The sequence below is a fragment of the Capsicum annuum genome, chromosome 8, assembly GCF_002878395.1.
Source record: "Capsicum annuum cultivar UCD-10X-F1 chromosome 8, UCD10Xv1.1, whole genome shotgun sequence".
NCBI classification, from domain to species: Eukaryota; Viridiplantae; Streptophyta; class Magnoliopsida; order Solanales; family Solanaceae; genus Capsicum; species Capsicum annuum.
Window position 1 is genome coordinate 165292119 of NC_061118.1, and position 25718 is coordinate 165317836.

Genomic DNA, 25718 nt, shown 5'->3' on the forward strand with positions numbered 1-25718 from the left:
TTTATTCCAGTTGACTTGGCCGAAGCGAGAGAGGGCTTGCACACTAGCAAACTCAATGATGCGAAGCCCACCTTTGAAGCGGACCCTGATGCATGGTCCACCTTTTCGCCGCAGCAGATAAAAGCTTGTAAAAGCAAGGTTGCGGGTGCGAGAGATGTTCACAGATGAGGTCTAGCCTGAGTCTACCTAAACTAGCAAAAACAACCCCTTTTTCGCTTAGGCATTTTTTTCCGTGTGACGCATGAAGCTCATATGCGGTATGCAACGGACTTGATGTCCCAGTCAATTTCGAAAATAACCTAACCCTCGGAATCAACTCCCAAAATTCATTCGAAATCCTACATATAGAATATCAAATATGCAGATTATCCATTCGAAATCCTACATATAAAATATCAAATATGCAGATTATCCATAAAACACGTTCCAAACCTGTTGAAATTATCAAATACCGATTTAAAATCGTCTTAATTGAAAGTCAATTGTGGTCAAACTTAAATTTCTTATAACTTAAGAATTCAACCTACGACTCAAGTGGCTCTTGAACACCTCGGATTTGTGCCAGCTATCCAACTATGTGAAAATTCATCTTCCGCTCGAACATGACGTTTGTTAACATAGAATGCCTATTCTAGTTAATTCTCAAAAATATCTCATTCAATCACCTTCAAAAATATCTCATTCAATCACCTTGAAAATCATGTCATTCATTCCCGTAAATCACAAACGTATATAAAAACAATGAATATGTTCAAATAAGAGAAAACATGTAAAAAATACTCAAAAGGACTACGGGGATCGTTAGACTTAATTTTTTGATGCTTTTATTTTATTTTTATTTCGACCCCTTTCAAATCAAAATTACTTATATTTATGAACCTAGTAGACGTGTAATTCATGTGTTTATTCAAACTCATTACATTACATTGTCGTTATATAGATTTGATTAACTGTGAAAAACATCTGAAATATGCATTTTGATCAAGGTGAAGTATCCACTTGAAACACCATGAAGTACGTGGTCCGAAAAAACTAATCAACCAGATACAATTGCCCTTCCAAACCATTTCGCTAAAATAAAGCAATTAGTGAAAACAAACTTTAGTTTGCAATTTTGCATCTAAAGTTCAAACGGTTACTAACCGACCCGATTTCAACGGTTCATAAACACAGCCCAATGACCCATACCCGTTGCTTTCAATAGTGTGTGTATATAATATTTGGCGCTTCCTTACGGAAATCGCGCAATTCCATCAGCGTTTCAATTTCCGTACCGCCATGGGAGCCTCACGCTCTGGGGACTCCGGCTCCAATTCAAAACGAACATCTACTTCTAATCGGAGTAATCAAAGCAACAGCAAGAAGAAGAAAACAAGCAGTCAAAATACCCTAGGCATGGCTTGGGGTGCCAATTCTCGCTCTGCTTCTCGTCCCTCTTTCAACAGTTCACCTTTCTCCGATTTCGGCAGGTCAGTTTTGAATAATATATGCGAGTTCCTTGCCATTCTTGATTAGACTCCTGAAAAATTGAACAGACAGGTTCAATAGTCAGAGAGTGTTTGTCCTTTGTCCTTTGGGAGTATTGTTCTTATTGACTACTTTATAGACGTTAATGTATTGGAATATTTTTGGAGTTTCACTTCATATGTCTCCTCTATATGGTCTAGGACACTTCTTGCTTACGTTTTACGTCATAAACCCACCCCTCCTCTCTGGTTTGATATGTGCATGTGTATGCTGTATGACTTTTTCTTGGTGCTTTACTCTATCCTTGTATATTTGAACAGCTCTCCTTTGAGTTGATTTCGAATAGATGATCGTCAAGAAAGTTTAAGACGGGCTACCAGGGGAATGTGTTGATCATCAAGAAATATTATTCTTTTTTACTTTATAAAGGGTAATTCTTGGAGTGAAACGAATTCACGTAGAATGGAATGGATATAGAGGTTTTTTTTTACAGGCGAGTCTTGTTAAAGAATGAAAAAAGTCCCAAATTGGTGGTTAATGAGACGAGTGGTCTCTTTATAAGGCTTGTCAATCCTCCTCCCTCTGAGCTAGCTTTTGGAGTGTAAGTTAGACCCAAGACCTAATTGTCCAAGTTCAACTAGTTGGTTTTGGCATCATTGATTGGTTTTTATGGAGTTTCTCTTCAAACTATATGGCCAAGTACATTTCTTCCTTAAAATTTACTTCATAAACGCACCCCTTCTCTCTGATTTGTTGTGTATAGTGTGTGCTCCATGACTTGTTCTTGGTGCTGATTTCTTGATCTATTTTGTTGTGTCTTTTGACGACTTTGCTGTAGTTACATGGCCGTGAAGAATCAGAAGCTTCATGAGCAGTTTGTGGCGGAGGCATCAAGCACTTCTCTCAGTGGTTCAAGTTCTTCAAAACCTATATTTCTGGGTGTTTCCATTTTTGTTGATGGATATACGGTTCCGTCCAGTCAGGTTTAGTGCATTATGGTTTCTTTCTGGTCTCTTTTCTTTTTTACTTTCATGATAGGTACTAATCTGATATGATTGCTTGATTTATGACTTAAAAGATCCTGAATATAATGATGAGTGATGTTTAATATTGTTTCATCAATTAAAAACTTCTCTAACTTTGGAATTGTTGAAACAAATGATTACTTTTATTCTTACTTTTGACATCAATACTTGTGCAAGAAGATTTCATTCAGTGTGCATGTAAACCCACATAGAAACATCCATCTTCTTTGCAACCAATATTTTGACTATATAACTATTATATTCTTTTCCGTACCCCACTGGATTTTCTCATATGGGAGATTAGGTTGCTTCTCTTGCATTTATTGATTTCAAAAATATCTTTCCAGGAACTTCGAGGATATATGTTGAAGCATGGAGGCCGTTTTGAGAATTATTTTTCTAGGCGTCGTGTTACTCATATAATCTGTAGTAATCTTCCTGACAGTAAGCTGAAGAATTTAAGGTCAGTTGTAAAACCATGCTCTTCAGTTTCTTATTTTTGTACCTCTGCTGAAAACAGAAGTTGTAATTTTTTTATAAGATTTCTTTGAATTTGATATAGGTCCTTTAGCAAGGGACTTCCAGTAGTCAAACCCACATGGGTATTGGATTCTGTCGCTGCGAATAAGCTTCTGAATTGTAAGTTTATATTTCTTCGCTTGTTTCTTAATTCAAACTAGCAAGTTGACCGTTTTTTACGTATTAGCTCTTCTATGGTGATTGTCCCTGAAAACATTTTGGTGGTTGAAAGTATATTGTTTTCAGAAGCTATTGGGAGAATCTGTGCTTCTCCTTCCTCTTAGGTCTCTTTTTATTTGTTGAATTGGCAAAGGGGGGTAAAAAAGAGGAGAACAGGAAACTGCTCTTTTACATGCCGTCTAGTTATGTTTGTATAACATATTTGTATTGCAAAGTGTTTAGAATATAATTAAATAATAAAGTGTGCTCTCTCTAACAGCTTGAGCTTTTAGATCAGATGGTCACACACTTTAACATGGTATCAGAGCAGGCAGAGGTCCTAGGATCGAATCTCACCGCCACCCATTATTTAAAAAGAATTTCCACGTGTTTGGCCCACGAAAAAAAATCAGGCCCGCACCTGAGGGGGCGTGTTGAGAATATAATTAAATAATAAACATGTGCTCTGTCGAACAACTTAAGCTTTTAGATGAGATGGTCACACATTTCAACACAAAGTTTACAAGTTAAGGCCCTAGCTCCATCTTGTGAAGAGTCCACTTGAATGAAAATACAGAAATGCTAAAATACTTGAATAGTAAGAATACTACCTTGTTTCCTTTGACAAGAAATTTATTATGAGTTGCACTCTTTATGCGTCTTGAGGTACTGCATGAATTTTTGTTTTCATCATTTTATTTGTAAGCTTTGATGAGTCTACTTTCTTTTTACGACTCACATAAGCACTTCCACTTTTCTTTCTTAGTAAGTAACATCAGTTCTCTGTGTTGTGTTGTTTTCAGGGGTTCCTTATCAGCTTGATCAGCTTGCTAGTGAAGTTAATAACCAGCCTAAGTTATCTGCTTTCTTTACAAAAAACATTGCTATTTCTGACAATACAACAACATCTTCAACAGTCCAAGCTACATCTAGGGTTGGGAGCCCATTGTCATATTCTGGATCATTTGAAGATCCTATATCCTTTGAAGAGTTGCAATCTGCAGAAGATTTGGAGCCTTGTGCTCTAGAGTCTAAAGATCTAATGCAAGCAAGCTACAATGTAGATAGAGCTGAAGACTCAAATGGTAGCATGGCAATGCAAGAACTGAGTGATGCTGCCAGTGGAGATGGAAGCCATGCTCCATTTCCAGCACCTTCCAGTCCTCGTAATGAGGCATCAGCTTGTAGAGACTGGATGAGTGATCCTGTTAACACGGGGCCATCAAATCTAAAGATTCCTAGGTCTCCTAACCAGCGACATTCAACTCTAGTTGATGCTAATTTTGTGGAAAATTACTTTAAGGTATACAGGTTGCTTCTTGTTTGCAGTTACTTGAACATCTTGTATTTATCCCCCCCTCCCAAAACACACACACCCGCACAAAAAAAAACGGTTGTAATGAACAATCTCTAGTCTTCTTCTTCCCTTTTGCTACTGTTGAGTATCGGCGTTAGATAGTTTATATTCTTATCATTGTTAAGCTAATTATCATCACATATCACAAACACCTTCTTCAAATATAACTCGTTTTTAAAGCTCATGTAAATTTTGATGCGGACTTGTAAGTGTGAAAATGGGACGAAGTCGATATTGATAGATGTGTTAGAATAAAAATCCAACCTGGACTTCGAGGCATTGGGTGGAGTAACTTAAGATGAACTCCCTGGGATGCCCTTTATATAGCCGATGTGGGGTCTAATATTATATATATATATATATACACACACACGTGCACACAATATATTGATAACTTATGGGATGTTATGTATCTCCAACAGCTTACCAAAAAGATGTATGTCCAACACCTTTGATTAGTGAAATGTCAGGAAACATTATTTTTATCATAATAGGTCACCAACGAGAGGCTTCTCATGTTAAAGAAACTTCTGTTCAAAGGATTGATAAGGCTGAGCTCATAAAAAAAAATATGTTAGAAGGTGCTATGCCGTTGGTATTCTTTTTCCCCAAGGATTGCTAAGAGGCGATCTACATTCTCATATCAACCTTCTCTTTTTGGGTTAAAAAAATCCTTTTACGACCATCCGTTACAATTTACTTTATGCTTCTGCTGTTACTGGATCTGGGACGACACAATAATGGACATTTGAAGAGTGTGGATGATCTAATCTTATTCTTTCTCAATTGAGGAAAAACCAAACACCAAGAATCAATAGTGAACTCATGCCTAGATATTGTTTTGCTTAAATTACTTTTATTAAATTCCTGGCATCCAGATTTTCCAGGGACTTCTGATGCGATGAGCTTACCTGCTTTTGCTTGTGGATCTGTTATTTTGTATTTGTTTATTTGCAGCTATTGCATTGTATACTAATATATACCTATGTGTATTCGCACATTGGTAAGTAATTGCAAATCAATTATTAAAAGCATCTAGTGCCGAAGTGGCTGACATGTTCTTTGTGGACTTTCGTCTTCAGCATTCTAGGTTGCATTTCATTGGCACCTGGAGAAACCGATATCGTAAACGATTTCCTAGCTCCCCTGGTGGGTTTAGATGCACAAGTTCAGGTCCTAGTTCTTCCGCCACAGCGAATAAGACGATCATTATTCATGTGGATATGGTAATTTTTGCTTCGATAGTCGAAAACTTGACTTGTCCTCTTTATGTTGTTATGACTGAGTCTATGTGCTGGCTCCTCTCCCTTCTCACCCTCCCTAATCTGAAGGAATGTCATATATATGATATACTACTCGTCTCTGTATATTATTCTCTGTACTGAAAAAATCTATTTAACTCTACTTGTTCAGGATTGTTTTTTTGTGTCTGTGGTCATTAGAAATCGGCCCGAGTTGAAAGATAAACCTGTTGCCATTTGCCATTCAGATAATCCACGGGGAACAGCAGAAATATCGTCTGCGAATTATCCTGCTAGGGGTTATGGTCAGTCTTTAGTCAGTAATTTAACCTTTTCTTAAATATCATCCTGTGTTGGAAATTTGATCGTCATTCAAGCTTTTTTCTCATAGGAGTAAAGGCTGGAATGTTTGTCAGAGATGCCAAGTCACGTTGCCCTCACCTAGTCATTCTTTCTTACGACTTCGAGGCTTATGAGGAGGTTGTCATGATATTTTAGTTTCTTCATTTAGTTCTTTTCCCCTTTTAATTCAATCCTTCTGTATTTGGATATCAAGTCCTATAAAATCTGATCTCTTTTGCAGGTTGCTGATCGATTTTATAACATCTTGCACAAGTACTGCAACAAAGTGCAGGTATGGCCTCAAAACTGCTTGTTGAACAACTTCGAGATGTTAGTATCTCTTGATTGGCAATTGCTATTGAATGCAGGCTGTAAGTTGTGATGAAGCATTTTTAGATGCTACTGATTCTGGAGTAGAGGACATTCAAGCTTTTGTCTCAGTGATCAGAGAGGAGATTCTTGATGTGACAGGCTGTACTGCTAGTGCTGGTATCGCCGGGAATATGCTTATGGCACGTCTTGCTACTAGGATTGCAAAACCAGATGGGCAATGTTACATCCCTGCTGAGAAGGTAGCTTATTTGGGATGTCGTTTTGATGTATGAAGAGGGGAGAACTGATGTCTCGATGTCTGTGATCTTTATACGTATATCTTCTACTGTGTTACATGCTATACTTTGCAGCTACATCTTTATGGTTACATGTCATTGCTTTCTCTTTAACTATCTGTAGTTAATCTCTTCTTATCCGATGTCCACTATGCATTGTGAATTTGCACATATTTCTTGTCTAGAAAATACATGCCTGCAAGTCAAATCAGATTTTATAGGCTCCACTGTCAAAAGTGAAGTTTCTGCCATGGGTTCTCCATGCCCTTGCCACATGAGATGTTGCTCTTTTTGCTTTACTTTGTTTCTGACTTTATCCTGTTCAAGCATAGTAGCCTTTTCTGCTGCACGAATCTGGAGTTAAAATGGAAATCTACGCGAATCATTGAATTATTTTACCTTGAAAAATTAGATAAAATTACCTTATGAAAAAGAAAAAGAATCTCTGAAATTGTTTATTAAGGATACATCCCGGAAAAGGGCTAGTTTGCCACATAATTTTGTCCCATCACTGATACTATTCAATTTCAAACACATTTTTCTTGTTTAGATCTTTGTTGATTAACTTACCTTTTTTATCGTCTTATATTCTAGTGCTACTACATGTAGTGGCAAAAGAGGAAAACAAACACTTGAAGATCATTTCAGGTGAAGTAAAATTTTTTTATGATTTCACTGTGCTGATTTATCTATTAGGTGGAGGAGCACCTGTGTGAACTTCCAGTAAAAGCACTTCCGGGAATCGGTTACGTCTTGGAAGAAAAGTTGAACAGGAGACAAATCACAACTTGTGGGCAGCTGCGTATGATCTCCAAGGTTTTCACTGTTTAGTATTCGTTTCTTTCTGCAATATATTCGTGATTGCTCTCTCGGTTTTGATTTTCTATTTATTTGTAGTTTGAGTACAACAAACACTATTTTGCATCTTTTTTTCAAGGGGATGTCATGAATCATTGAATCTCTTGCTACAGAGATCTTTTTTTTTTATTTATGTTTGTCAGTATATTTGTTTTTAAAAATAATAAGATAATGGTCTTCTATTAAAGCTAGTACCAGGAAGTTACTGCAAAAAGGGGTATGGTTGTTGTATAAGTAAGAGTTTGTAAGCAGTGTTTCTCCCAAGCCGCTGGGTGGCCTAGCGGTTAACAACTGGAGTGAACCTTTGCGAACCAAGGATTGCAGTTTAGCATGGCCGACACTAGTTGAATTCTTCCAATCTTTTAAGCTATGGAAGGAGGAGGGCGGTGGGGGTAGAGTTATTTGATACCTGGGCCGGTGGAGGTTGCAGGCACTCGGTGGATTAGTCTTATTGTTTATTTGCCTTCTTTATCAAAAGTGCTCCATGAAACTATATATTTCATTTCTTATGAAAAATGTTTCAAGTTTAACAGATAATCTCAACTGGATAGCTATCATAGAAAAATAAGGCTTGTCATTCATGCTGTCTGCTTGAGTCTGCGCCCTATTTGCCACTCGTCTCCCCAGTTTCATGGGCACCTTCCCGCCCCTGCAAAGTCGAGCATCCTTGGAACTTCATTAACCAGAGTGGATGAAACAGGGAATCCATTATGTATTTAAGACTGAATTTACACCTATTTGGCTTACTCAACTCCTGAAGTTTCTGTTTCCAAATGTATGATCATTTGATAAAATGAGAATGTTGTCTTCTGGTGGAATCTCTGTGATTTAATCAGTGCTTAAGAAATCCCTTATGGGCATGGAGGGTTGTTTCTTTTGAGAAAAGAAGTATGTCAAACAAATTACAGCAGTGATCGTTGATTGGTTGTTGTATAGATAAAAGAAGCGATTTCTTTTATTGGTGAAAACTTTCATAATTGTTTTTCTGTTATTCAGCTGGCTGAGTGGGATGTTTTTCTCCTGTATACGATACTTATCATACACCAATCGCGGTGGCACAAAGAATGCTTTATATATGCGGCATGACATGTTTGGGGATGACATTCATTATACTCATCGTTGGACTATATATATAATCTCCCATTCGTTTGTTGTGTTTCCAGGAAACTCTTCAGAAGGACTTTGGTTCTAAAACTGGCAGTATGCTATGGAACTATAGTAGAGGGATAGATGATCGGTTGGTTGGCATGATGCAGGTGAGGACTAACACAGAATGCCTTAATGTACTGATATGTTTTGTAGGCTTTCTTTGGAACTTTTACCGTAGTCACAGAACTGACTCACGAACTCCCTTTGACGCCTTTATTTTTCACTGTTTGTTATTGTTTTAAATATTATAGACCGCTTAATGATTGATGAATATTTAGTTTGCCTCCTGTGCTTGTTGTTTCTTTTAACTCGTGTCATTGATTCTGGTGCCAATATAAACAGTTTCTCAAGTGGTATTGGGTGTGTATTTATGATATTTTCTGAGCAAAATTTTGGTTCCGGTATGAACATAGTAAGTAGTACTATACACTTCACGAATCAGCGTCATGAAGTTTGTCATTTCTGTTTTGAATCAGCCATGCTGGTTCAAGCCAACTATATGAACCTCTCGGTAACTTTTGCAGGAAAGCAAATCCATAGGCGCAGATGTTAACTGGGGCGTGAGGTTCAAGGATCTGAAAGATGTTAAGATCTCCACCGAAATCATTGTGTTTTTGCCCTTTATACTACTGCTTATTGACATCAGGCATCTTCTCAATTCAGGTACAACATTTTCTGTTAAACCTTTGCAAGGAGGTTTCATTACGTTTGCAGGGGTGTGGAGTGATAGGGAGGAAGTTTACCTTGAAGGTCTCTCTCTCTTTCTCTCTATCTTTGCCTTATGAAGCCATTATTTTTATTTAGATTATAGTTCATTACTGAGCTCTTTTAGTATAAACTAGTACAGTTGGTTCTCATGCTGCTTTTGCACCTATATTTATCAATACAGATAAAGAAAAGGAGGGGTGATGCAGGGGAGCCAGTAAAGTATTTGGGCTGTGGTGTTTGTGATAACTTGAGCCATTCTGTCACGGTATAGTATTTTCTGTGATAACCTTGTGCTCTATGTTTTTTAACTGAAGAAATTTCTATTTTCCTTCCTTGTTTTAATTGCATTCTTCCACTTGTAGGTGCCAATGGCTACAGACAGTGTTGATGTGCTTGAGAGAATCGTTTCACAGCTTTTTACAACTTCACACGTGGGTAATTGCTTTCCCTAAGTGAATATTACATGTTTTAAAGGGTTTTAAGTCCGCAGCCAAGGGCGTGGCCTAGTGGTCAATGAACTGGACCTCAAGTTCAAATTCAAGCAAAGACAAAGAACACTAGGTGATTTAGTTCTAGGGTGAATCCCAAAATGAAAATGGATTATCATAAGAAATTTTAGTGACAAACTTTAGATTTTTTTTCCACATCAACCATTTCTTTGTTCAACAACAACAGCAGGAGCAGCAGCAAAATACCTAGTGTGATCCCAGTTTGAATTGCAGTCTACCCTGATTTCTGCTTATAGCATGAATGCTGTTTTGACTGTCGCTATGCAGATGTGGAGGACATACGAGGAATGGGATTGCAGGTCTCAAAGCTTGAAACTGCAGACAGTTCCAAGCAAGGTTTTTCTGACTACAATGTCTTTCTAGTTACTGCTCCATTCCGGACAAATTGCTTGGTCTTTTCTTTGTGTTTCATTATCTCTCTATGCCAGTTATGATTTTATGATGACGAAAATTTGCCATTTATGATCTGGTTTTTCTAGTGTTTACTAATTTCATTGACATTATGCAGGGAAAGAGAGTTACTCCATCAAATCTTGGCTCACTGCTGCCTCTGCTAAGACCAATAACCAAGACAGATGCAGTAGTCATGAGAAAGGTGCTGATGCAGGTTTGACTTCTTCACTTGTTTTCATTGTCTTGTCCAAATATTTATTGCTTCTAGTCATGCCTATTTCTTGATAGACGTATTTTTGAAACACTTAAACTGATGCTGAAACTCTGTGGTGGTTTATTGCATTGGCTGTGTTCTAGGTCATGAAAGGTTGTACACCTTCTAAGGAATTTCTTTAATTTGCGTACCGGACAATTACATGAGGACATCATAATTTTTTATCTTGGATTGTTTCCTTTCTCTGTCTACAGCATGGGAAACTCAATGGGATTTTGTTACTGCAGCACTGATGGCTTTTGTAGTGCTTTCTGTTAAAAAGTTTATAATAATGGTCTTGTTGTTTCTTCTTGTCAACTTATTCCAACATTGATTATGTGTTTTCAACAAGTTCTTAACTAAAGAGTACTCTAATGTGGAACTTGTACTTTGTCTGAATTCAATCTGCTTCTCTTATATTTCAGATAACGGTAAACACCGCGTTTTTGAACACCAGGCTCAGTTGCAGGGTGCTTCAAGTATGCCTTTCGTTGAAATGACTACAGTGTCACCCTCCGGTACTACAGGTTTTGGACACAGCGGAACTCTTCCTCCTATGAACGAGCTTGATATAGGAGTTATAGAGTCTCTTCCTCTTGAGTTTTTTTCAGAAATTAATGACATGTATGATGGAAAATTGGTTCACTTTGTTACTGAAAAGAGAGGCAAAGGTGAGGATACATTCTTTGAAGTTACAGAAGGCAGTTGGTTAACCCAATTAGCTTGTGCATATACCATGTTGTTATAAGCTTGTGATTCAATAGTCATATCATTTATATTTAGGTGTATCAGAAAAAGAAAACATATCTGCTGTTTGCCCTGCTGCACCACTTGAAGCTTTTGCTGCTCATGAGGTATCTTCAGTTTCTCTTTTCTTGGGGTGGCTTGATATTTGGCCTGGTTTAATATTGGTGATGATGGTTATCTTATTGATGGTGTTGATTTCTGATGGCTATAATAGGAGCAGCAGTATAATGAAGAGGAAATTCAAGTGGTCTCTTATCCTAATAAGCTTTTTTCTGATATGAAAAGTGAGCCACTGTCTGATGCTAGTGTACCAAATATGGACGTGGTTATTACTGCTCCTGTCTCAGGAGGCATCAGTCTAATGCCCTCTTCTCTTAGTCAAGTAGACACCTCTGTTTTTCAAGAATTGCCTGAGGAGTTGAGGACAGATATACTTGAACTCATTCCTGCACACAGGAACGATGAATCTTCACTAAATGCTTCCTTGGTCGGTGCTAATAATCAGAACAGTAGTCCTTCCATTTCAAGCTTTAATTTGTGGGTTGGAAATCCACCAGAATGGATTGACATATTCAAGGCCAGCAAATGTCAGATTTTGTGCATTTTGGCAGAGATGTATCAAAGAACAGGGACAAAGAAACAGTTATCTTCTGTATTGCAGAGGACTATGTCTCAGATTTATATTCTCCCTGATGTCGGCATTGACGGATGGGCTGAGGCTGTTAGTTTCTTATGCGAGCTTATCAAGCAGTATCTAAAATTAAAAGTTTCAAGCGATATTGAAGAGGTTTACATTTGTTCTTGCCTTTTAAGAAGGTATATACCGAAGACTGAACTTATCTACAATATGTGTTCATTTTCGTCTGCACATCTATTTTCTTAGCACTTGTTTCTGTATTTCTTTTCCTCTTTACGATCTTAAATTTCTTTCTTGATGCTATTGTATTCCTTCTATCCTTGGAATCTTGAAGTAGAAGCTCAATGTGGTGTTCCATACATGCAGAATCCAAGGCAATGAAGAATTTAGATCAAATGTAGTTTTTCAAGTAAAATTTTGAAGCAACAGACTGGCAGACTTGTGCTCTTGCTATACTACAACTACTACACCTCAACTTCATACAAGTTGGGTCGGTTATATGACTCTTTACGTTTCTATTTAAGCGCAACTCATGTCATCATCATACCAAATAAAATAAAAGTAAAAAATAAATTAAATATATAATAATAATAAATAAATGATTTTGGTTCTCTAACAATTCTAAAACATATTCCCAAAAAGTAGTTATCATCTATATGGATCTTTTTCTTCAATTGTGCCCAATCTTTAGCTAAATTTGCACTGATTCCAAGAAATTGTAGGTCTTCCTTGATAACTTCCTTCCATCCATGGGATTGTAGGTCTACCCCGTTGTTCGTTTAACCTCCTCACTAGACATAGTTGCACACCAACGCACTGGTGCATCTAAGGGTTTACACAAGACATAACAAAACTATCTTGAGTGACCTTCTCTCTTTTTGTCGTGCTACGTGCACTTTTTGGCAAGTGTGGCCATTTTCAATCTTATAGAATATTGTATGACCACACGTGCATCTTAAAATCCGCATCTCATGGATATGTTGAACTTAATCGGCCTAAGATTCACTATCATAGTTGTCAGTCTTAAAGTTGTTCCGTAGAACTTACCTTTCACTTTGACATCCATCCTTTTATGGTGCAACATCTTGGTAACACGTGTCCATCCCAACAGTCAACAATTCAATTTTAATCCTATGAGTAACATCTTTATCTATTATTCCTTTTCTTGAAACGACAAGCCTTGATGTCTAAATTGTTTGTATTTTAGTATCGCAATTCCATTTAGTCTCACCTCAACTTCGCTCTTCTCATGCTGACTAGATGCATTTATTCAGTTTTACTTCTACTTATCCTAAGATCCTTATTCTTTGAAGTGCTTCTCTATAGTTCAAGCTTTTTGTTGACACCCTTGCTGGATTTGTGGATTCACACAATATCTTCACAATTAGCATCCACCATGAGACCTTATCTTTTATTGGGTTGGTTAGCTCAACCATAACTAGGGTAAATTAGTTGGGGCTCAATCTGATCCCCGGTGTAGACCCACTATCATGGGATACTCCTTTGTACTCCTACTATTGGTCTCTTGTCTGTGATGACTCCTTCATATATGTCCTTTATGAAATTGATATATTTATTATGAATTCCTTTCTTCTTCCTCACTCACCAATGGAACTTTTGTTTGGTACTCTTATCATATTCTTTCCCCTTCCATTACAAATAAATAGAAAGATGTTGTTATCATCAGGTATGTAAGTATAAATATAAGTATGGAAAGTAATACGGGGAAAATGTTCTTATGATTTGTTATGAATGAATACTGGGTTTGACATTATTGAAATTGTGACATCAGGTTAACTGCAAGGTCAAAAGTTTTCTTAGAAGCTTACAACAACTTGCTTCCCCATATTCAGGTAACATAAATAGTTCCAGTTTGCTCTCTTTTGTTGAGATGTGTATCCATATATTCTATTTTAACGAAAAATAGGGTATAGATTATCTTCTTCTCAAACTTGTCTTTCTGATTCAGTGGAAATATGAAATTTAGCTATTCATGTAGGAAGGAAAATTGTTTGCTGGCTGTCGGCCTTGGAAGATTATTTGACTGATTCTTGTTTCGGTTCCTTTGTGGTTTTTGCTTATGAGTTACTGTCTGCTATGATATCACATTGTTTATGAGTGCCAATGACATGACTTATATGCATTGTTAAAGGAATTTCTACTAGATATTGATTTGACCATATTTGCGGAAAACTGGGTAGGCTGTCCTGCTGTTCTCGTTAACACATCAAGTGATATGGTTTCTTCTCGATTCTTTTTATCGTTTTAGGGTTGGTTTAATTTGTTAAGGAGATGTTTAAGATTCGACTATGTGGAGAATCACTTTCAGTGTTCTTTGGTTCTCATGTAAACAATTCAAACATGTTTGCTTTTATATAATAAGTAACAATACGTTTTAAGTAATAATTAAGTAAATAAAAGTGTGTTCTCTCTAACGGCTTTTAGATGAGATAGTCACATACTTCATCATGGTATCGGAGCCGCGTCCATTCTAATTCTTGGTTTCCCAGATGTTGGTGCCCCAACTATATTGTCCATGCTCCTAATATTTAATCCTGGACATGCGAGGGGTTGAGTTGGGCCAAAGTGCATTTCACAGTTGTTTCTCTACTTCTTAAGGATGTAATGTTCTCACTGTGTATGTTAATTAGTTTATTCCTTTTCTTTGTGATATATAAGTGTGTCAAGTAGTTTAAATGCTGCATTGATTTGAATTCAGGGCTGTTCTAGTTGAAGTTGTCATTGCAGCAAAATAGCTTCCTTTTTTCCTCCTTTTTAATTAGTAACTGCAGGCTTTTAGTTCCAAAACCAGTGAAACTTAAATGATACTCAACTTTTTAACTGTAGTTAAATTTGGATGCAGAAGACTTGCTTTTCTTTTTCTTTCAAAAAATAAAGTATAAAGTTGGGGCATCTTTTTCAGATATATTGTTATTATATCTGGATGGGAGAAAATGTGAAATAGCAATAACAATAAAATGAGTGTTAATCTTAGAAAACCGTTGGCTTAGATGCATAGCAAATACAAGTTTAGAATCTGCTTTAACATTGAACTCATGACCTAGCCTGACCAACTTTTTATCTCAATTCGCAGGCATCAGTTAGTGAGAACTATGGTGGCAGCTTTTGCATAGCTTCTGTGACGGAGTAATGTGTGGCAAGCCTTAAAAAGTTTCAGGTGCTCCATGTATACAAGTTCCATACTGTATGCTCACTTGCTCTACTTATAAATTGGTATCGATGCAAAGGGCCTCTGGTACAAGAGAACTCAGACCTGGTCTAACAGAAGATCATGTGAATTTTTTGATAGTACCACATGATGTTAGAAGAGCCCTAGAATATTTGACGTCCCGTCTCCCAAATATAGTGCCTTTGGTTATGCATGCGATTTCTTCATTCTACACTAGCAATCTTGCTTTGAGTTTCCTGGAACTGGAAAATGACTAGTTTTTCTTATTAAAAGTGTGAATACTTTATATGCTAAAAATGAAGTTGATCTGGATCCTTATGAACCACAAAGAGTCTTTATGGGTGAAATGGATCCATGGTATTTATATGAAAACAATTGATGACATGTACCACCTATTGATTGTAGTTGGTATTGGAAGAAGCTCAACAAAATGAAAATGGGTATGGCTAGTTGGTATAGCAATGACGGTTACATGCTCACTTCATCTGTAAAATACTCTGCTACTATGAGTTACCTGACTATGTTAGGGGCAGATTCAAATTTGGTCATCACTGATCTTGTTTGGGCTAAGATTTTGCAGCCTAAATATAGGTTCATACTATGGTTGCTATGCATAAGAAGAAGTTAATTAAAGGAAGATCGATTGGAATGGCGATACCTTGTGAAAATCCATTTTGTGTCATATGTGCACAGAACGTCATGGAGGACTTTAGTCACCTCTTTCTTACTTGTGAATGGCTAACTACAATTCGGAGGGGAAGGTGTTCAATTGGCCAGGGATACATATGCCACAAGCTGAGACAGTAGAATGTTTGCAATGCATGAGAAAGAGATATTGGAGCAGATTCAAAAAAGAAACTGTGCAGCAACTTATGGGTGCAATGATCTATTATTTCTGCCAATCACGGAATTGGAAGATTTTCAGAGAATGCTGTGCAGCAAATGCAGGACATTAAGTTCAACATTATGGAGAGAATACAAATGTTTAGAGAGTCGAAATAGGTTAGGAAGTGTACATACTTTACTGAGCATGTTTTTGTCACACCCATCTTTGGAGGTCGAAGGGTTTTTCTAATTGAAGTGACGATATTGAATAGGGATTTTTTTTATTTACAGTGTTGCCACTTGGAATCGAGTTTTGATGTTTCAAGTCATCTTACTGAGTCCCCATTAAAAAGAAAATGACTTTTTAGTATTGGTTTGCAAACTAGAAATCTAGGTAAGGAATTTTATTAATCGAGGGGAAGGTGTTAGGCATCCTCAATATGTAAGCAACCTTTTGGGTTCAGCTTTACCTTTCTATATATTTATATTTTATACTAAAATAGTCATGTGGGATCTCTTCATGGCCAATTTTTTTCTACTCTCTTCAAAACCCTTGCTTTTATGCATCTCTTATTTTAAATAATTTGTGTCTGGATAGGTGTTAACATTTTCTTTTTGTCTTTCTCTCTCAAGGTATAACATGAATCTGCCAACAAGAGGAACGTGTGAAAAAAGGCCTAAGGTCGAGGGAATATCAAAATTCATAATTGTCGATCAGACACCCCTGCTTTTGCGACAATGGTGGAATGAAATGGAGGGGCATGACTATAGAGGATAGTGAAAAACTATTTGGTACATCTTGTGCATAGATATCAATCGCAGAAGAGATGTAATTGAGGCATTGATTGATGCTTGGGATCACCATAACAATGTATTTTGATTTACAAACTTCAAGATAACCCCGACTTTAGAGGAATTAGCAATCTTCATGGGGTAGGATCCAATCGTCGAGGTTCTTTATCTTCGAAACAAGAGACCTATAGTCCCTAAGAACGTGGATGGTATTCAGTTTTTGAAGTTATTGAAAATCAATCAGATGAAAATAGAAAGTTTAGATGGAGGTTGGATTTCCTTGAAAGTTTTATTTGATAGGTTTGATCGAGAGGAAGGATTTGAGAAGTATCAAGGTCAATTGAACAACAAAGAGGACCGACAAAAATGGAAGGAATGCAACCGCTTTGCTTTCATGGTTGCATTCCTGGGACGTTTAGTTTTTCTGGAGCGCGATGGTAACATTGATATCCGTTTGGCTGGAGTAGTGCAAGCGTTAACTACAATGGATATCCCCACTCTTGTACCCATTATTCTTGGAGACATCTTTCGCGCACTAACCAAGTGCAAAAAGGGTGTCAAATACTTTGAAGGGTGCAATTGTTTTTGCAAATATGGTTCCTGGGGCATTTTTATTTTCATCCTTATGCACCACGACAGAGTGACTGGTTAGATCGTGCATATTCTCACAAGGAAAGGGCCATTAAAAGTAAAGTCCCAATTGGGATCAAGGCTTGGAAGGAGAAAGGTCTCTAAGCTGACTGACAATCAGATTATTTGGACCTATTTGTTTCCAACACAAGATATCATTTGCATGTCCTCATACCATTCTTATTTCGTGTCGATTGGTCTTAGGGGTCCAACCTTTTGTGCCACTTCTAGTAACGCACCAATTGGGTTGACTTCAGGAGATTCCTCGAATAAGGAACATGGGTGAATTCATGTATGATACTCTAGGTTTTCCTTTTGATAGCAACGAGATACTAAATTTTTGGTATGAGAGTATAATATTTGAGTCGAGTAAAATGGTAGAAGATCTTGATAAAGGAAAATTGGTTCCTGGGTACCTTCTATGATTGTATAATGCTTCCCCATCTGAAGATGGACCTGTGAGTTCGGGGAAAAGAAAATGGGATAGAGAATCAGAGGTTCGAGCCAAGCCAGACAAGCCCGTCTTGAGGTGGAACATGAGTTTCAAAAAAGGTTGGACGTGCAGCAAGTTGAATATGATGCAAGAATCACCCGGACTCGGAAAGAGATGGAAAGGGACCATCAGTTAGCTCTACAAGTTGTGAAGGAAGATTTTAGACGCGTCAAGATAAAAAAAGGGTCAATTAGAGAAAGAGTTAGGAAGCAGAAATGAGTCAGCGCAACAAAGGGTTGAAGGATACAGGAGATTCGAGTTTTGTAAGAAGATTTGGATATCATCGATTGATTTTCAAGGAAATCCAACCTTCCTCCAAACTTTCTATTTTCATCTGATTGATTTTCAGTAACTTCAAAACTTAATACCATTCACGCTCTTAGGGACTATAGGTCACTTGTTTCGAGGATAAGATCCTCGGCGATTGGATCCTACCCCCATGAAGATTGCTAATTTATCTAGAGTTGGGGTCATATCGAAGTTTGAGAAACGGATCACATTGTTATGGTGATCCCAAGCATCAATCAATGTCTCAATTACATCTCTTCTGGGATTGATCTCCATCATATGCACAAGATGTATCTTGAAGGACCTAGATCTCTCTTTTAACTTTTATGAGATTTTTCCTGATTTCTGAAGTTGTAAGGTACTGCTTTTCTTGTTTTTGTATCGTAAACTAAGACGTGATAGAGGGTTATTTCTAATCCACTTCCCATTTGTCATTTATTTTCACGTGTCATTTTTCGGAATAAATCTCTTCTTACTGAACAGAGTATGTGTTGATTTTTCGTGTTATGAAAATTGAGAGGATTTTGGATTTTGTGTTTTGTCAGGTTGGCTGGACACAGGTAGATAATTTCTTTGGTCTACCAGGTAGAAACTTGTTTACATGAAAAACTGTGGACGTAATTGAAGCATATATTCGAGGGTCAGCCAGCACTTGGTCTGACCATGAAAATTGAAGCATAACTGCTCGTGCTCATACTGCTCTACTCACGTTTTGCCATTGGATTTTTCAAACAACATGTTGGACTATTGACCCAGTTAACAGTTGAAAACGTACTGTTGCATTTTGATTTAATTACTTGTGGCGAGAAGAGGTTGAGCTGGAATTTCAAGCTTTTGGATTTTGCAATGTTAAGTTAAAGCACGATTTCAAGTGTAAATAACTGGGATTTAACTTTAGTAGGCGTTTGACCATGTAAATTAAAATTTTTTGGAGTTGGAGTTGTGTTTCGTCATATTTTTTAGGAAATTTCTTTTAGACTTTTTAAAATATAATTTTATACCCTCAATTTTTAGAAACTATCAAAATCATCCAACTTAACTAATTTAACTACAAGATACAACCAAATGTGAGAGGAGACAATAATGTTGCATTTGTTGTTGGTATTGCAAGAAGAGTCGCAAGAATGGATGGATTAAGACTTCGTTGTATGATGAGAAGATTTTGAGGAAGAAGAAAAAAATTGAAGTTACCTTCAATTTTGAGGTCTTTTATCCATGGAAGTAGGAAGAAGTGGGTAATGTGGTAGTTAGGCATTTAACTTCGATTATTGGTTGAAATTAATAGGTTGTTTTTGTAAAAATTAAAAAATGGGGTCATTTGTAACAATTTGGAGTTGATTTGAATTCTCATGGCCAAACACTCCAATTTTTACTAAAGTATATCCATTGAAAAAGTTGCTAGGCATCAAGCCACTTCGTTTCTTTTTGTCCAAGTCACTTCTTTTTTCGTCCAAGTTTCTTTAACTTTTGTCTTACGCACTTCCTTTTTTCTGTGTGAGTTTCGGAAATATCCCTATTACTAGGTCTGAGATCTACATATATGAATTGTAAGGTCTTTTTATTTTGACTTTGATGGAGTTTCTTTCTTTGCTACAGCTGATAAAAATCATTGTTTTAGACGATGCATATGTAGAAAGACTATTTGTTTTTTCGAAAAAAAAATTCTTATGGCCAAACGGGTCCTTAATGTGTACATTTGTAATGAATTTTTCATCACAAATATATTGTCTGAGCAAAAGGCTATTGGGTTCAATCGAATACGCATCTCGGCTTCTGCCTTTGCCTTGGTAGCATCCCAATGTATAGTTGTTGAAACGTTAGACATATCTGAGTCCCATGGATTTTGTAGTCTCGTGATTAAATTTTGAATTGAGTAACGCGCCGTCTTGATTGAATTTTGAATTGTGTTACATGTCATCTTGGTTGAATTTGGATTGTGTTGCATGTTTTCTTGATTGAATTTTGAATTGTGTTACATGTCGTCTTGGTTGAATTTGGATTGTGTTGCATGTTTTCTTGATTGAATTTTGAATTGTGCAACTCTGATCAAATTTGCCGGTTTACACTGATAGTAAGAGTGAGAGATCTCTCTTTGGATGTTATCTTCACCACATTCCCAAGTGCCTTCAAATTCAAGCATTTATACGAGCTTAAGTTTTATGCATTAATGTGTACACGGATGATGGTTACGCAATCTAGGTTTTTAAAAAAGTAATAATTGGTAACTTAGCAGATCTGATAATAGTAAATGCATAGTTAAGCCATGTGATGGTAGTAAATTCTGCAGGGATAGTAAACATGATAGTTAATGTGTTTTTGTTAAATTGCACTAAAGATGTGGCAAATGTCGGTATATTTAACTTGAGCCCAATTTATATCCGATTTGGGTGAAAGGTACGCAACTGAGTCCCCAAGTCTTGGTCAAGATTTTCAATATCTAACCTGTGATCCACCAGTTGTTGATGAAAAAAAAGTGTGCATCTTATGAAGAATTAAAGTATGTACATGGACTTTGTAAGACGAGATACAAATTTTTTGTAGATGAACGTGTACATGTCGTTAGTGAGAACACCAATTTGTGTGTGGCGTTGGCAAAGTTGTGTGTGGGCTGGAGGAAGGGAGGCATGTTTTTGACCAATGTGTTGGTGGGATTAGGTAATGAAAGTCTGGATGTACAATTCATTCTCTGGTCTTAGATAGGAATGTCAAAACACTTGAAAAAGCTAAATCTTGTGCCAACGGCAACTTTTTTAAAATAATTTGTACTCTCCAGGATGGCCCTACTTAGCTCCGTCAGGAAAAAGAATAGAGCTGAGTTTATGGTTTATTGCGCAATCAAAAATAATTACATTATGAAATTTCCCATAAATAATACTTGGTACATGATCACGGCATATAACTTAAATAAGTGGCTTTGTTAAATTTCATATTACTAATATCCGTCATTGCATAGCAACCTTTGCATTTATTCACGTTGAAACAGTTCTAGCATAACTAGTTGGTGAACCAGATAATCCTTTATTTGTGTTACATACCTAGCACAACTTTTTCCTTTAACATTGTTTTATGAGTACAATTTTGAAATTCTAATGAGAAACTGATTTCAATATTTTGACTGTGACATCCAATTCCTTCATTCTTTTGGGAGTTGATGGAGGAAAATTCAATATTCTTTTGTTTGACTTTGTAAAATTCTTTCATAGCATGCGCCACATTTATATACCTGTGTGATTTGACGTTTTCAAACTAAAAATTCAATCTTATGAAAAAAAAAGAACTTCAAATCTTGCAACCTCCACCTTAAATATAAGACAAATATATATGTACTTAGGACAACCGAAGTCAATGAAACATACCTTTCTTGCACTTGTATACGTAACCAAAATACCAACCCCTTGCTACTTTTAGTCACCTATATATAGTGACAAATTCTGAAAACACAGACATAAAATTTAGAATTGTGGGAGCTAGTTTCATTCTACTTCATCACTTTGCAAGTCTGTTTGTCTTGCAAGTGCTAGTCTAGCTCTCCCTCCTTGATCTCTACATATATCGTTTTTTGTCTTAGAAGAAATAACAGGCGTGAAATGAAGAGTTTCAAGTCTCTCCTATTGGCCCTAAATGCCTTTGCGATGATCCTCATTTTTGTGTGGCTTTCAAATTCCATGGAGGTGGATGGGTTGAGGAACCTTAAGGAGGAACACTCTTTGATCACTTCAATGTTAGAGAATTTAGTTACAGAGAGAGCATATTCGGGGCCAAGTCGTCGTGGAAAAGGTCACTAACTTCATGGAGCAGAGCTAAATTAGGAACTTTACTAATACATATTATAATTTTTCAATGAAGGGTGTTTGAGTGACCACTCTTGTATCAATGTATCTGCACCACTATAATGGAGTTGCCTAAAATCACAAGTGATAGAGGCACATATTCAATTATTTTTTTTCTCCGTGATATTCAATTTAATTGACTAAGTTAATTTGGTCGTTGCCTGCTGAGTAATTAAATATTACTTTTTTTTTTGTGTGTAATTCTGCTTCTTATAAATTCATACAATTACATAAATCATAGATAAGTAGATACTCTAATGTTTTCTCCTGTTTTAATTAAGAGAAGTGAATGAGTTTAGAAAGAATCACATATTGAGTAATAGGATATATTTGATTAACGAGCCTTGTTGATAATTTGATAAACTAAAATTCTTATATCTGAAAATTTATTTATATTCCTCGACTAGGATTCTTTCATAATGTAAACGTAAAGATTGTACAATGTAGAAACGATGTCATGCTCTTTCCATGATTTACTTCATTGTACAAAACAAATTCATCGATCTGTTGGTAAATTATTGACTTGTTATTTATAATTAAATTAACCAGCTCAAATTAAATATGTCATTTAATTTGTAGTGGTTATTGAGACAATATTATAGTATAAAGTTTCTATCAAATTGCTGTCTTCAGTTCAGTGTTGTACCTTTGGGCCTCAGATATATCGGGCCAAACGAATTAAGCTCTTCACTGGTCAGACTTACCATGGGTTGGTCCATGCAGCAGATTCCAAGAAAAGTGAATGGACATTTGCACTTCTGTCCCTAATTTGTACCAGTTTTTTATTTTTGTCCCACAAGGCAAAAAAAAGTTACGAGACATAAGTTTATATTTTTACATCATAATATTCTAATTTCTACAATTTGGTTTGCACTCTTAATGAACTTATGCTCAGCTGGACGTATAAGATTGGGTATGAACAAAAATTAAAGATTAGTATTTTGAAGGGATACTTAAAAGTAAAAGTTACGCAAATCTCAATGAGCTAATTATTTTCTATCCCAATTTGTTTCAAAATTATTAAAAGATTTTGATTAAGTATATACGGACATCACTTAATTTTACACGGATACATCATATTCCACATTGATATATCACATTCTTTCAAATATATCACTTAACTTTACACGAATATATCACATTATTTTGAAACATTACTTAATTTTACATAAATACTGAAAGAAATGTTCTTTCTCTATTTCTCTCTAAAGGTGGAAAGCAATATTTATACAAGAGGTTCCTTGGGGAGCCAAGTCTCCTAACATTACTAGATACATAGAGTGGCCTATACAAGAGTTATCAATATACAAATACTTCTAGTTGTCTATCCTAGTTGAAATTAACTACATTTATCCTTTACATGCACCCTCAAGTTGAGCAAGATGCTGGAACACCGTCAACTTGCTTCTCAACATCTGGTAGCGCTCTTTAGGCCGAGCTTTAGTGAGAGCAATCGGCTATCTGATCGTGAGAGTTGAGATACTTAACTATAAGTGCCTTGTCTCGGACCTTCTCATGGACAAAATGAAAATCTATTTTCATGTGCTTTGTGCGTGAATGGAAGATCGGATTGGCAGTCAAATAGGTGGCACTAAGGTTGTCACACCAAAGAATAGGTGCGGGCGAAGCAAGGCAGCCAATCTCTTTAAGCACCATTTCCAACCACGTTAGCTCAGAGGTAACACATGTAAGTGCTCAATACTCCGATTCAGTGCTCGAGCGAGACACAAACTTTTGCTTTCTTGAGGCCCAAGAGATCAAATGAGAACCAAGGTAGATTGCAAAACCAGTAGTGGACTTACGATCATCAAGAGAACCACAACAATCAGCATCGCTATAACCGTGTAAAATTGAAGAGGATTACCAGTTAAAAAAAAGACCATATGAAGAAGTGGACCGGATATATCAAAGTATTCGTTTCACTGCCATCCAGTGAGAATCCAATGGAGAATGCATGAATTGGGATACTTTGTTCACTGAGTAAGCGATATCAGGTCTTGTAAATATTAAATACTGCAGAGTACCGAAAATACTTTGAAACAAAGTCTGGTCATGAAAGGGTTGACCATCAGGGGAGGACAATCTTCTTGAAAATGAAGCAGAAGTAGCCACCGAGCTGCAAGATTCCATTTGGGCATACTTAAGTAAGTCAGAGACATATTTTTGTGACACGGGCTGTCCAGGTTGCTTCAATGCCTAAAAAATAAGAAAGTCTGCCCAAATCTTTGACGACAAATCGAGATTGCAACTTGACAGCAAGAGAGCTAATGCAACCAGAATCATTTTCCATAATCAAGATATCATCGAAATAAATCAAGCAAAATAGTTTGACACCACCAGAATGCAAATATAACAATGAACTATCTGCTTTAGAGCACCTGAAACCAAATGAGATTAGAGCATCAGTGAGGCACTTATTCCACATGCGAGAGGCCTGTTTTAGTCCATAAAGCGACCGTTTGAGTAAGCACACATGATCTGGTCGGGAAGGATTAACAAAACCCAGAGGTTAGGACATATAGACAACTTCATACAAATGTCGAAGAAGAAAGACGTTTGGAATATCCAACTGAGTAATATGCCAACGATAAGAAACAACTAGTGACAAGAGCAGACGAATAGTGACTGGTTTAACTACCGGGCTAAATGTATCAATATAGTCAATGCTCGATCTTTGATGATAACCCTTGGCTACGAGCTTCGCCTTATACCATTCTACAGATCCATCCAGCTTCATCTTAGTTTTGAAGACCCATTTGTATCCAATCACATTATAGGACCGGGGGGTGGTATTAGCTGTCAAGTTTTATTTTGTATAAGGGCATTATATTCATCATGCATAGCTTGTCGCCAATTATTGTCTTTTGCAGCTTGAGAATAACAAGTAGGGTCTGGTGAAACCGAAGTGACAGTTGAAAATGAGAAGGCATGTTTCGATTTTAAAGAGCCTATTTATGTACGAGTCACCATTTTGTGGGACTTCATAGGTGTGGGATGCAAAGAAACATTAGATGGCCAGGCACCTGTAGGAAGAGACTCTTGCATAGATCTAGCAGGATCTATTAGATTAGGTGCATTAGTATAAGCTAGCTGATTGGAGAATGAGGGAGAAGACGACACAGGATCATCTTGACACAAAACTGGACGAAGTACTGGGCCCCACATCATCTCGTACAACAAAAGGAAAAGTATTTTCATAAAAAACAACATGACGAGAGACATAAAATTTAGACGAGAGACGATCAAAACACTTGGAACCCTTATGAATTTTGTTGTAACCAAGAAAAATACAAGGTTTAGAGCGAGGAGATAACTTATCTTTCGTGTAAGAACGAAGCCATGGAAAGCAACGACATCCAAAAATAGGCAAACGTGAATAATCTAGATCTATTTTGAATAAAATACTAAAAGAATAATTATTCAATTATGGAGTGAGCAGTGTCAAAAGCATTGATCCAAAACTTTTGAGGAACATTAGCAAAATTTAACAAGGCACGATCGATTTGACCTATATGTCTATGGTTCCTCTCTGCACATCCATTTGTTCTGGAGTATAAGGGCATGAAGAACATTGGACAATGCCATTCTCTCGCAAATAACTAGTTAATACCTGAGATTCACCCCCCAGTCTGCTTGAAAGCATTTTACTGGGCGGCCGACGAAGTTTTCTACAATTTTACGAAACTGAATAAAGATAG

At 36.8% G+C, this 25718-nt stretch overlaps 1 protein-coding gene across 5 annotated transcripts; it reads left to right on the forward strand.

Moving 5' to 3' along the window:
- Positions 1–1159: 1159 nt before the first annotated feature.
- LOC107840216 (DNA repair protein REV1) lies at positions 1160–19157 on the forward strand. Of its 5 annotated transcripts, none has more exons than XR_001665207.2 (25): positions 1160–1469; positions 2306–2450; positions 2840–2955; positions 3055–3131; positions 3974–4473; positions 5610–5753; positions 5941–6073; positions 6160–6248; positions 6352–6402; positions 6479–6682; positions 7415–7534; positions 8740–8832; positions 9250–9309; positions 9389–9475; positions 9615–9698; positions 9796–9868; positions 10210–10278; positions 10451–10549; positions 11014–11259; positions 11372–11442; positions 11550–12151; positions 13765–13825; positions 15067–16164; positions 16621–18548; positions 18736–19157. XR_001665207.2 is itself a non-coding variant. In XM_016684007.2 (24 exons), the coding sequence occupies exons 1-23, from the start codon at positions 1279–1281 to the stop codon at positions 15121–15123; spliced, it is 3372 nt and encodes a 1123-aa protein (XP_016539493.2). In that variant the 5' UTR covers positions 1160–1278; the 3' UTR covers positions 15124–15150; positions 16621–19157. The 5 variants fall into 5 exon arrangements, 1 of the variants encoding a protein (XP_016539493.2); XR_001665208.2 differs by having other exon boundaries at positions 15067–15150; positions 15743–16164; positions 16621–19157; XR_001665206.2 differs by having other exon boundaries at positions 16621–19157.
- Positions 19158–25718: the final 6561 nt, after the last annotated feature.